The sequence below is a fragment of the Gymnoscopelus microlampas genome (assembly GCF_963454915.1).
Source record: "Gymnoscopelus microlampas genome assembly, chromosome: 1".
Classification (NCBI taxonomy): domain Eukaryota; kingdom Metazoa; phylum Chordata; class Actinopteri; order Myctophiformes; family Myctophidae; genus Gymnoscopelus; species Gymnoscopelus microlampas.
The window spans coordinates 38,870,213-38,883,990 of record NC_139962.1 but is presented as its reverse complement, the minus strand read 5'-3'; the positions used below and the strand labels follow the sequence as shown (position 1 = coordinate 38,883,990).

General features: G+C 43.6%; 1 protein-coding gene across 1 annotated transcript in view; it reads right to left on the bottom strand.

Moving 5' to 3' along the window:
- The window catches only part of adamtsl3 (ADAMTS-like 3), a 156,507-nt gene that overhangs the window by 66,286 nt on the left and 76,443 nt on the right, over window positions 1-13,778 (bottom strand). The window contains exon 4 of the mRNA XM_084041445.1: window positions 5,452-5,579. Coding sequence (XP_083897571.1) covers window positions 5,452-5,579 — 128 coding nt within the window. The remainder of the gene's footprint in view (window positions 1-5,451; window positions 5,580-13,778) is intronic.

Below are 13,778 nucleotides of genomic sequence, written 5' to 3'. Positions count from 1 at the left end.
TATAAGTGAATGGCCAAAACTTTAGACCAAATAAAGACTGGGGACTGCCGTATGACACATCTCATTAAACTAGCTTGACTGTGGACAACCAGACAATATTTCTGTCTGCTGCTGGGATGTTGTTATAAGGGTAGACAGAGCTAGCTGGAGTTCATGAGTGTCTAAAAATGTATTTTTTTTTACAAAACAAATGACAATGTTTAGACTATAGACCATAATTTAATGAGCACTGGGGATTTTACAAGAGAGTAACAGTGGGCAATCTGGGAATAAACAGCCCTCACTACACATAACTAGACATGGACCAGTGACTACATTATTTTGTGTGTTGTGGTTGTTGGTGCATACGTGTGTGTGTGTGTATGTGTGTGTGTGTGTGTGTGTGTGTGTGTGTGTGTGTGTGTGTGTGTGTGTGTGTGTGTGTGTGTGTGTGTGTGCGTGCGTGCGTGCGTGCGTGCGTGCGTGCGTGCGTGCGTGCGTGCGTGCGTGCGTGCGTGCGTGCGTGCGTGCGTGCGTGTGTTATGGTGCCTATGTGTTTCTGCATGTGTGCGTGCTGGTGCATAGTCAATGCATGCTTGAATGTACACAAATGGTCCTGTTTGGATTTTAATCTCTATCTGATCAGATTTCGAAATCCCATATTTTGTGATGTAGGATCAGACTAAGTAATTTCAAAGCAATTGAGGATAGTATCACCCTGATCCAGATTAATACTTTTCAAGATGAACAGATCATGAATATCAATGGTTTAATCCTACCTGTCGCCACCTACTGTATATGAAAAACATAAGGAACACAGATAGTATAGCTATTTCCTAACCACTTTCCCTAATGATATGCCCTATTATGGGCTTTTCATTAGGCAAATATTTTTTCTTTCTTAAAATTTTTTTTAAAATGTTTTAAATAGCGAAAATTGCAGTGCAATGCAAACACTTCCTGCCGACAGGCGCCACCCCAGCCCGAAGGAATACGTGAGTGACAAAAAACAACAACCTTGCATTTAGAAATCATCAGACGTATCGATAGGCAAAGATTTCAGATCGCCTAGCAATGCAAGAGTAGCCCAACACCGTTGGGGTGATCGACTGCACCTAAGTGCACATGTGAGCACCTTATAGAGGGAATGTGAATATGTCAACAAGAATGAGAGGCAAAGCATCAACAAGCAATTTAGGAGATGCAGACCTTGTCATTACATGGCCTGGGTCAATACATGATGCACAGATCTTCAGGGAGTGCCGGGTTCCAAACCAACAGGCCAGATGGAATAATATTAGGTTATAGTGCCTAATATTAGGTTATAGTGCCTTACCACTCCTACCATGAGTGATGACACCTTTTCACCCCCCACAGATGTGCCCATGGTAGAACAAGGTGTGCCTTTGAGCCCCTAAATGGACGATTTGCCTAAGCTATTCACAAGTGGTACAGCAACAAGCGTACAGCATAATACTGGCTTGTATTGTTCTCCCTTTGCTCCTGCTGATGATTGCCTGAGTGGTTGTGCAATGCAAGATATACTATTGTCCACAATTACTTTTGAAGTTTAATACAGGTGATGGACTTGTGTCTATTTTGTTGAGGATTTCAGACCCTGTGACATAATCTTTGAAACAGTATATTACTCAATATTCGGTTGAATACACTTCTGAGAGGTAGGCAAGAGGCCACTGCAAATACAGTATGACAAAAATAAATGAAAATGTATCAACCAAAAAGGCTACACATTATTATTTCAATTTGAGCTCTGCTGAGCCTGTAGCCCACACTGCAGTTTGTCCTTGTAACCCATCCTTGGCCACCCCAATCTCCTTTTTCAGCTCCTTCTGCACAGCCATGGCCACATACTGTAAGTGTCTCTTTCCATGAAAGTCCTCTTCTTCCTGTTCAACAGGGCTTTAATGCTTCCATTGATCCAGGGCTTGTTGCCGAGAAAGCAGTGTACCTTTTTGGTGGGTACAATACTCTCTTCCCACAGAACCTGATGTAGTCCATAATACAATGGGGCGGACACAAACACATACACATACTGTATGCACACCCACACGCAGGCACGCACGCACGCGCGCGTGCACACACACACACACACACACACACACACACACACACACACACACACACACACACACACACACACACACACACACACACACACACACACACACACACACACACACACACACACACACACACACACACACACACACACTCGGCCCCAGTAGGAATTCAGCAGGTGTCCTGGCTTGTACATTGATGTTTCTCTAATAACTGGAGTGTGAATCTCCCACTGCAGTGGAAGTCGGAACAAATCAGGCCCCCAATCACTTCCAGACGTGCTGTGCTCTCAGAGGGGCTGGGGCAGCTGGGGCCACACTCCACTCCGCTCTACTCCCCTTTGTCTGTCTGTCTGTCTGTCTGTCTGTCTGTCTGTCTGTCTGTCTGTCTGTCTGTCTGTCTGTTTGTCTGTCTGTCTGTCTGTCTGTCTGTCTGTCTGTCTGTCTGTCTGTCTGTCTGTCTGTCTGTCTGTCTGTCTGTCTGTCTGTCTGTCTGTCTGTCTGTCTGTCTGTCTGTCTGTCTGGCTGGCTGTCTGGCTGACTGACTGGCTGACTGGCTGAACAACTGGGACTCTTTAAGACTCTTCTGAAGAGATGGGCTCTCATCAGACATCAAACAGGCAGGAAAGACGAACAGGTCACAAGGGTGATAAAACCAAGCTCAGACTTATCATTGTGCAGACATTCCGCTGCATGTGTAATTAGAGTAAATCAGGGGAATCAGGGAATAATTATGTCATTTGATGGCCGCTGTTATTCGAAGTGCTTTAAAGTACCATGACGGCATACTATGTGTGTGTGTATGTGTGTGCGTGCACGTGTGCACATGCACGTGTGAGTGAGTATGTTAAGCCAAGTGGGAGACGATCTCTAAAACTGAACATTTTACCCGTTAAAGTATAGACCACGGTAACTGGGATGTGACTTACTATGGAAAATTGTCTGTCAGCCAATCAATCAATATACTGTAGACTAAGGTGGTCACAACAAAAACAATGCAACTATATTCACAAGCCTTTAAAGGCCTTACTCGATGGCCTTTGCTTTGACAGGGGAGATAAACATCTGGGTCTCATCAACGGCAACTCTACACCCTGTGGAGAAAAAACATTCTTCCACAGGAAACATTCAATTGAGCAACAGTGGTCCTAATATGACAAAACCATGCTGTAAAAACCACCTCCGGAGCATTCCAAAGGCAAACGTGCGTGAGTTATTTTGTTCCCCCTATTGTCTCCCTTACAGTGAATGGGACACTAAATGTGCCCCTGTAATCACAAGCTGCCACTTAGCTAGCTTTAGTAGCATGTACCGTATATATTTTACATTTCAGCAGTAAAACTGTCCCTTCTTATGGCTCAGCAGCGGTTGAGTTGGAGTCAGAAACAATGGAGACGAATGCTAATGTTGTGCCAGGAGGGAGGGAGAGAGAGTGCACGGTATGAAATAGATTGGCCGTGATGTGGAACACTTCCTGAACAAGCAACACTGCACAGCAAATTGCCATGCTGAGAGGCAGGCTGAATGTTGAATGTGGAAACCGGTGGAGTGGAAATGTGGCGTCTCAGAAATACTATAGGTTTAATGAAACCCTCTCCTCCAGTGCATTTATCTGTATGCAGCAGTGAGAGCAGACCATGTCCTCTCATTGACCCTCTGTAGATAACTGTCTCCCCTGTCTTCTGTCTCCCTTTCACCCTCCTTTCTTCTCTCTGTTCCTCATCTTTATTCCACAGACAGGTTTCTGGGCGCATGGTCATGGTCTCCTCCTATACCTTCTTTGTCTTTGTTCCTGCCCTCCTCTCTCTCCTCTCTCACTTTGCACACACATGCACACCTCTATACATGCTGAACATGCGTCCATAAATCCATGTCTCAATAATTCAAAATGTATCAGAAAGTAAATATTACACATCCTGCCTCAGGAAATAACCAACATAAATTACTGAAATGCATCTGGAAAAACATCTGAATGTAACTATTATGCATAGTGGAAAAACATTTAATGTTTTGGACATAAATGTATTATACAAATATAATCCTCCAGCTGCTGTTAAACAAATTAACAACTCACTCAAAAACACACTATCTTTAGTTACTGCACAAACTATAAATTTCACTGTAATCTCCTAAAGCACGATTGCAAGGTTTCAGTGATATGTTTAGTGGCAGATGGAATGATATGAAATTAACAGGAACAACAGCTCTATAAAATATCCCTTGGACAGAAAATGTTTAGTGTTTTCTCAAAAACAGAACATAGATTTGAATCCAGCTGATGTGCTCATTAATAGGCTCGCCAACAGAGTATACAACCCCCAGCCCCACAAACCCTGCCTCACCCCTTATCCTATAATACAATCCGAGATAAGGCGCATGCGCGAGATGTGATTTGTTTGTTTGTTTGTAAGTTTGTCAAAAGTTTGTAATCGCAAAACTGCTTGCACGTAACTGCGCATGCGTGGACATTGTCATCCACTTGCGAGGGATCATGTTTCACCGTGCGGGAGCACCTTCGTTGCCACATCCGTGAAACGGGCAAGAAACAAGCGCTGCCGTGGTCTATGGAAACTAGCCCCAAAAGCGCGCCCGAATAAGCCCAAAATCACTTATACAAAAGGCAGACCTGGCAACGCAGGCTACGCCAATCATGTTCGAGAGATCTACAGGCTATGGGGCAGAGACGCTATGTGCCTTGTGCGACACACCGTATCTTAGCAACAACGAAAGCGCGACCTCTCATTGGTCGTGTCATGCTGAGGGCAGTCTCCAGATAGCAGCAGCATCCAAAACTCGCTCAGACACACAGCTCCCTGCCGACATCACAGACGCAGTAACGGCAGGGCTCCATGATAGTTTGGCGAGCTAAGCTGGACACCACAATCACCGTCATTTCTCTAATAAATCGCCCTGTCATTCCTATTGTCAAGACTTTTAGGTCACTGCAGCCTGCTACTAATATAACAAATGTTTATGTCCACTACTGTGATAGGGTTCGTTGTATTTGAATGATTAGTGGCCAGGGGTGCTTAACATGAGCCGTTAGCATGCGGCTAAAGCTAACGCACTTTTACCGTAGCATGTAGCAAACGCTAACGTAGCTGACACAGAGCTGTGAAATCACGTTGTCAACAATCACAGTTAGTGTGGTGAATGTTACTATTCCTGCTCAGTTAGTCCATTGTAGATGGTGCGCCCACATAAGCCCAAAATCGCTTATACGACAAACAGACCTGCCAAACCTCATCGTACAAACACAGCATTAGCTGAGGGGCTGCGTGGACACTAGACGTTCGGCCCGCATAGCTGGCCGAACTTCTAGTTTTTAATAAGCAGATTTGTGCCAGAAAGTACCTCCCACTATCATAGCTGGTGCAAAGTAATTGAACCTTACCCTCCATTGAGACAGCGTCGTAGTGAGTAGGACGCTCCTCCTCCACAGGTACGGGAGCAGTCACTCCAGTCTCCCCAGGCGTCCCAGCCTGTGTCCCTGTCCTCATCTGAACGGGTCATCCTAGACGCCTGTAGGATACACAGAACAGAAAATAATGGATCCCTAGTACATCTCTGGATCCCCAAACTTTTTATTTTATTGGGCCACGTTTGGATTTGACAATTTCGTGTGAATTGGATTGGTCTGGTCTCACAGTATGAAACTCCCTTTAAGGATAGTAGTCAGCCTACACACAGCACAGGAACACCTCATAGAAACTCATACTGATGACTGATGCACAGTGTACACGCTTGTCGTTGGCACAAACTCATTAATGACAAATAACAGTCAGAGTCTGGGAATGTCCACAGGGTCGGTGGAGGCATGAGTGTCGACCGGTTTGCGGAACACGGTCTCTGCGGCTTCCGGGTGACTCATGCTAAGTTACACACCGTGTACTATAAAACGCTTTGGGTTCAACTTCTGACCCAAAATCTTTGTCGTTTTGACGCACCCACTCTATCTGCCATCTCTCATGTCACTCCTTTCCGCAAGGTTCTGTCAAGCAGAAGCACTGTAAAAAAAACAAAAAAAAAGAACAAGAAAAACAAATAAAAGCCTTTAAATGAATGCTCCGAGACCCGCACCCTGACATCGTAACACCATCCCACCCAGGAAATCTAAAGGATTATTAGGTGTTTAGTTTATTGGTGTTTCACTGGTGATTCTACTCCATGTTATTACATCACCCGCAGGGACAGAGAGCACGCAGGCAGACCGAACAGGAAACAGGGGATCTATTCAGTACAGCACCCGGTACCTTTTCTCACAGCAAAAATGGAAGGGCTCCCGAAACGCGAGGTTGACCACCAAGGCACCGCCACACGAGTATCTGCGAGTGGTGTTTGGATCACAGCGCTTCGGTTCATGGCTAGTTTAGAATAATTTGGCTATGCTGGACACAGGGGTTAAGTGTAAGTTGGCTGGGCAGGGAACCATTAAAGGATTGGGTTATCCGACGTAGTTCGAGACACAGAATAACACACTGCGGTTTCAGACACAGCCTTTGTGGGAATGTATATATTTCTCCCCCTGACAACATTTCTTTCAGCGTGGGAGGAAGCGGAGACGCTTCTGGTCCCGCAGACCGGCCCAGAGCTCAGATGTGGATTACGTCCGCATAGACAAAATATTCAATATTCAAAAGTTCATTCAGCAGCCAGAATCAAACTCATCTGAGAGGAAACGGTGAGCTGCTGTGTGGCCTCAATGTGGTACCCAAGGCTATGCACTGAATGAAATGAAGCTACATACAGTAAAGGCACTCTATTGGCCAGCGGCTGGTCTCAGCTAAGAAGGGAGCAAAAAAAGAACTCTCAGAAATGAATATGACCTCACGGAGACACTCTCATAGATCACACAGATGCTATGGAATTTACCCACTGTTCACACCAATAAAGCCATTAAAAGGTGGAAGCAGCACTCTTCCCTGAACACATCGATGGCACTATGTCTGTGTTTTTTTGTCCCCGTGGGAACCCTGGACGGAGACTGAGGCGGTCCAGCAGACAGCCTGCTCAGGCCCGGCGGTCCGTTGAAGAATGGGCTGCTGAAACGCTAAGTGAACCATCACTTCACCCCGCACGGACCCTGAATAGTGGCATTACATCATCGCCCCTAAAGGTGATATGTATGTCAAGACAGGCGGGCGAACCCAGCCTGGGCGATGGCCTCTTCGCACGACAGGCTGTCTGTCTCACACCCTCCAACCCTCTCTTATCACATAATACTGTGAATGTGTAAGAAAGCTCAGACAAAGGAGAGAAAGATGGGGGGAGAGGGGTGAAAGGAAGGGAGAAAGATAGAGGAGAGTGAGAAACTGGCACAGAGGGGAGAGAGAGAGAGAGAGAAAGAGAGAGAGAGGGAGAAAGAGAGAGAGTTTTCCTGGCTGTATGTCACCAAAAATAGGAAAATTGGCTTCCTCTGGGTCAGTGATGTCACAGCAGACCCTGTGGTGCCAGAGAGAAAAGGAATCTGACACTGGCTGTGTGTGTGTGTGTGTGTGCGTGTGCGTGTGCGTGTGCGTGTGCGTGTGCGTGTGCGTGTGCGTGCGTGTGCGTGCGTGCGTGCGTGCGTGCGTGTGTGTGTGTGTGTGTGTGTGCGTGTTTGTGTGTGTGTGTGTGTGTGTGTGTGTGTGTGTGAGTGTGTGTGTGTGTGTTTGTAAGGGCAGAAAAGGAATCCAGAGCAGCATTTAAAGGAAATAAGTCTGAGAACTCAGCCTTCTTAGGAGGTTTAAAACTGTGCCCTTCAAATGCCGTGTCATCGGACCAATAGTCAAAATATGAATTTATGCAATTCATAGAAACTGTTTTTCCTGGAAAGAAGCTTGCGGGCCCTTCCACTCAACATTTCTTGGGGCGTCAGTAGAAGCAGAAAAAAAGAAATCTCTAATTCATCTGACAATATTATTTATGCCTGGTCAACCGGAATTAACATTACTGACATGCCTCCGCAGGTTCCATTTCACCCTGCTTTCACTCTTGCCCAACCTTGAGGTTGGTGGGGGAGCGGGCAGGGGCTAAGCTCTGCTGTGCCCACGCCAGTGGGATCGACCCTGGCGATTTGGAGCGTTGTGTTTTGGTGATCCCAGAATGCGTGTGTGCTTCTGTCTGCCCACTCCGTGTAATGAGACACAGCAAACCTACATGTTAGCGTCTCACTTAGGGACGGGGCCATATGAAGATTTCATGTTGTGATTATTGTGACCAAAATAATTGCAATTAACACCAATCTTATCCGTCTCGACCAATCTACAAGCTCACAATGTTGTGAGCTTGTAGATTGGTGTAGATGTAAAAAGTACAGAGCCAACTCAGGTCCAGTGAATGACGGACAATTTCACATTAAATCAAAATCTCTGCAATATGATCATTGTGTTTTTTATCGTGATAAATGATAATAGTGATTATTGTCCCATTAATAGGATGAAACCACCTTTTGTTGTGGGGTTCAGCCAGTGCGGACCTCCAACAGTAATAACATTGGTATGAAGAGAATCTCCCCGGCCAAGGCTCTTTTGGCCCAGACCGCTGGGCCGGCCTATTGTGTGGAGCTCTGCATAGTTCAGTATCAGCATTCTGTTTTGCCTCGGACAGCCTGGGTGACCGGCTTGCCCATCAAAACAAAAAATATCGAGAGGTTGTTCATTGCTGGTCATAAACTTTTCACCAGTTTGTTCCTTTTCTTTATTTGTTTGTTCATTTGTACATTCCTTTCATTAAACCACTACACTGATCAGTGCCATATGTCTTTAGCATGCTGCCAGTAGTCCAAGGAAGTAAATCCCTGAATATTTTTCTCATCATGACGTTCACGTTATTTTTGGTAAGAATATTTTTCACATTTTGAGAATTAATAATGTCAGATCCACCGTCCCATCAAACCACCAAGAGAGAGATCATTTTCCAAGCTGGAAATTAAGCTGGAAGTCATTTATACTTCAGCGTATGAGGGTGTCCCTTGTCGAAAAGAACGTGTCATCGCGGTGCGACGTAGAGCAATTATTTGGGGGTATAAATTATATCATTATGAATAAATGATGTCAATTGAATATGACCTGTTGCGTTAGTTGGATTTACCAACTAAAGAACTTCACCTTCAAGAAAAGCAGAAGAAAGCACATAATGAACTCAGCCTTGTCTGCAGGGTTAGATTTGTAGAAAAAAAAAGAAGGGGGGGATTTAAGCCCTCTATACTTCTTCATACATCAAATGGCGAAAGTAGCCACATTGTGACAATGTGAGCTTGTAGATCTGCTATTTTTTGTATTGTCGAAAGACACAGTTTGGCAAATTTTGAACATTCTCCCAAAATAGGGACACCAGTGTGATGTACAGGCATGGAATGCCCCAGCAAATCTAACCCTGTCTGTCTGGCAGAGATACGCAATTCACTGAGTGCCCTTTTCTAGTTTGTGCATTTGTTTGTTCATTCCTCATTCCTTTGGCCATTTAGTCCCTCCACTCATCTATTCATCCATCCATCCATTAATCCATCCAACCATGTATCCAATGTTTATTCCCCACTGATATCACAAATGGAAAAACTTCTCCATTGCCTGGGAAACTGTAAAAAAATGTACAAGTGAAATCCTTTTAGGTTGCTTCACGCTCTGTCTGCAGCAGTGCTTTCTGAGCTTGTAAACAGGTTTGCATCACTTGGTTTGGATCAAGAAGCTCCCGCACTGAGTCTAAATAGCCGGCAGCATTAATCTCAATTTGGGTGCTGATACAAGAGTGTGTCCGATGAGATTATCACGGACTACCTCTTTATTCCACTTTGCATGCGGTCGGATGTGTTACTTCTGCATGCTGCAAAATGCAGTTTCTACTGGCTCAGTTACGTGTAGGTGTGTGAATATTTAGACTAGAGCCATATGAAATCCGTTTTATTTTTTTCCCAATTCCGTTTTATTTTTTCCCAAATTCTGTTTTTTCCATTTTAATATTTCTGAATTCTGTATTTTGCTTTTTATGCTCATTTTTACCATTAAAAAAGTGTCTGGTAAGTGGAAATGAAGAAATGTTCAAGATATAACAGTCCATACATGGCCCTTGTTGTGTTATACGCAAAAATGTTCCCAAAATAATTCGGTCTAATTCGGTCTGAGCATGCGCAAAATGGCATCGCCCATGTATTATTGTTTCTATCGTCTTTCTAAGACTATTTCTACGTGGATTTTACTGTTTATAAAGTAGGATGTGGCCATGCAAAATGGTGGTGTCCCGTGGATTTGTAAAAAATCGCGGTAAAAAAAAAAAAATTACCGCGTTTTTTTTTTATTTTCCAAATTCTGCAATATTCCGTGTTTTATTCCAATTCCATTTTTATTGGTCATTTCCGCGATTCCGTCCGCGATTCCGTTAACACGGATTTCATATGGCTCTATGAATATTCTGTCCACTCTTGCATTATTTTGGCATTGATCAGCATACCAAAGCACTTTCAGAGTCCCTACTAATTTGAAACGCCACTGGCTGGCTCAACTACTAATTAGAAATACGAAAAAAAAGAAAATGGGCTCAGGTTTAGGGTTATTGCACAGAAATGTATGTGATTTAATGCAATATTTGTCATTAAAAAGCTGACATTTCAAAGTTCCTTTGATTTGCCACGTAGCCTGCTGCTATACACATGAACTTTGCATTATTTGTATTGGAAAAAACAAGTTCTTACACTGACACTAATTTATACTGTATATGTAGATTATCATCCGGTATCATCGGTGTATCAGTCTGAGCCATAGGCAAGTTGGCAACCGAGGGCAACAACAAATGCCGGGTGATAATTTATGAATCACATTAGCATCATTCGAGAATGGAATTGATCATTGAAAATTGCATTTGATGAAGCAGCAACCGGAAGCCATGTTCCACAGTGACAGTTCTGTTCACAGTAGCACTTTAGCCCTGATTGAGCAGCAGCTACTGAGGTATCAGCCCTATCAGGGTTTAACAGTTACTGGTCATCCGTTTATCGGTTATCAGCTTCACTGTCCTTTTACGATTCCTCTCACAACTATCAATTCTCTCATAAAATCTGATTTGAATTCAAATCTATTAAAATGATCCAAATACAAATTGATTCAAATCGCAATAATTATTTGGTCATTAATAAATTCCATACAGGCAATCATGCAGCATTGTGCAGGTGGCAACATTCTGTGATGGCATCAGCTACGGGAACAACAAGGCTTTGTCAGATCCATTTAATTAAATAGGCAAAACAAAAAGCTTGTATAATTTTCCCAGATCAAATATTTATAGGCAGTTTGTTAATGAACAATACATGTGGAAACACACAATAAGCACATACTGTAGGCCCTTTGTACAATTAACGGCGTGGAGATAGACCTTTGGTATTTACAGGACCGGAGAAGGGCAGACAGGGGTGCAGTGGCGAGATGGGCTGAGTTGCTGGGCATATAGTGTGCTGGTGAATTCAGTCATGGCCAATCGACAGTTTTCATTACCTTTAAGAGTCAGTGTGCAGGGCTCAGGACAATATATTGCATATTGACAATTTCCACAGTATCATGGAAGAATAGCCTCAGAAATGTTTTTTTCTGAAGAACAAATTATGTCCTTGTGCAGGAGGTGCAGAGACTAGCTGGGAGGAACTAATACATTCTGTAAATCTGTAAATACATACACAGGTCCTATGAGAAGCTTTTCTCATTGTAAGAAATGGTTCCGTTATGTCAGGCGATTAGCCAAACACAACCTGGCATTATTTCTATTAATCTATCTAGCTGAACAACCACTTACAACTTAAAGGACGACTTCACCACTTTTCAACATATCTTCATATAATAGGTCCTCACTAATGCTCATGATAAAATGATACAATTTTTTTCTACTTGGTCTGTGTCTCATAGGAGGGCTGTGGACAGTCCAGAAACCCGTCTACCAGTGACATCATCGTTAGGCAGGATATTTTTTCCCAAAAAGATTACAATTTCTTTATTCAGTTTTTTATTAAGGCGAGAACAATGGGATCTATTATTGCATTGCAACTTTCCAGGAATACAAAGCCTGCAGTTTCTATTAGCTTGGATTCCCCATCGATGATGTCACTGGCAGACGGGTTTCTGAACTGTCTACAGCCCTCCTCTGAGACACAGACTGATTAGAAAAAAATACCATTTTATCATGAGCATTAGTGAGGACCTATTATATGAAGATATGTTGAAAAGTGGTGAAGTCGTCCTTTAAGACCTTTATGAAAATAAATATATATGGATATTATGCTGCCAATATCCTCTGCATCAGGGATACGCGGCCCTCACAGCTACTGTACTTCACACCGCCAATCCGACCAATATGTCAAAGCGCTTTGCCAGTTATTTAAGATAATGAATGACATAGTGATTATGTGATGCATTCTCCTGTTCAAGGTATGATTTAGGATTCGAGCATTTACTTGTTTTACAACTTCAAATCAGATTAGAATATTTAGAAATATGGCTAATGATGAAGCCTTGAGGCTTGTGAGAGCGCTCGAGCAAGCCGCTAGGTGTGCTTGTGCCCATGCCGGCCTTGGGCACAAGGCCGGCCGATGGCCTTGTGTGTCGATGAGCATGCCGTCCGAGTTGGCAAGCCATGGTGTAGTGGTTGCTGTCTTTTTCTTTTGGTCTTATTGTCTCCACCAGGCCGAAGGCATGGCGAGAGAGTATGTTTTACACTCCGTCCGTCCGTCCGTCCGTGTGTGTGTGTGTGTGTCCGTCCTTCTGTCTGTTAACAGCTAATCTCCGCCACCGTTGCCCCGGTCGCTGTGAAACTAAACACACACACTCCCTCGATGCCACAGCAGAACCTCTGCCCCAAATTTTTCACATCGGCCTGTTATAGCGCCACCAGTAGGCCGATTTGTGCAAAACACAGTTTTTGATATTACTCCTACAGATTTTATCCAAATATCACGCTAATCGGTAAACAGTATCTCTATAGTCATGTGATCAAGACGGAGCTGTCCGATATTTCATATTCCATCCTGATTGGCTAAGGTTGGCTTCCAAAGTTGGCAGGATTGGTCCGTTTTGAACAAAATGTCTCAAATCATGAACGCAGCGTGTGATTTCCGTGAAAATTTGCACGCACATTCACACTAGGCCAAGGAAGAAATGCCCCCCATTTTCACATTGGCCTGTTATAGCGCCACCAGCAGGTCTAATTTAGCAAAACACATTTTTGCAACAAAATGCCTCAAATCATGAATGCACGCTCATTCCCACTAGGCCGAGGAAGAAATGCCACCCTTTTCACATTGGCCTGATATAGCGCCATCAGGAGGCCACAATAACGACGTGACCTGGCGGAGACCTGTGCTCCGAGGAGCACTTTTTCTAGTTGCTTATATTACTTTTGGTACTTGTTTTTTTTATTGTGTTGTTTCAATATTTTTTATATATTTTTTTTATTGCAGATTACTTGGTCAATGTTTGTTGTGTTTAAAAGTACAGTAAATATATTTATACTGGATTGGATCTAATCTAACCGCCTGAGAGCATTCTGAGTTGGGTGTCAGCATGTGGTCAGAATGCTTATTTGCTTTTTTTTATCCACATTTCTAATCTGCTGGAAAACGTACACATACATGTGTAATGTGTAGATTTCTCTCCCCACTGGGAAATGTAAACATTACCGGTTAATCTATATGTTTCACAATCTTCCACTTTATCGTAACATATATCAGCACTGCTGTTATTAGCTTGTGATTAGCTTGTGATT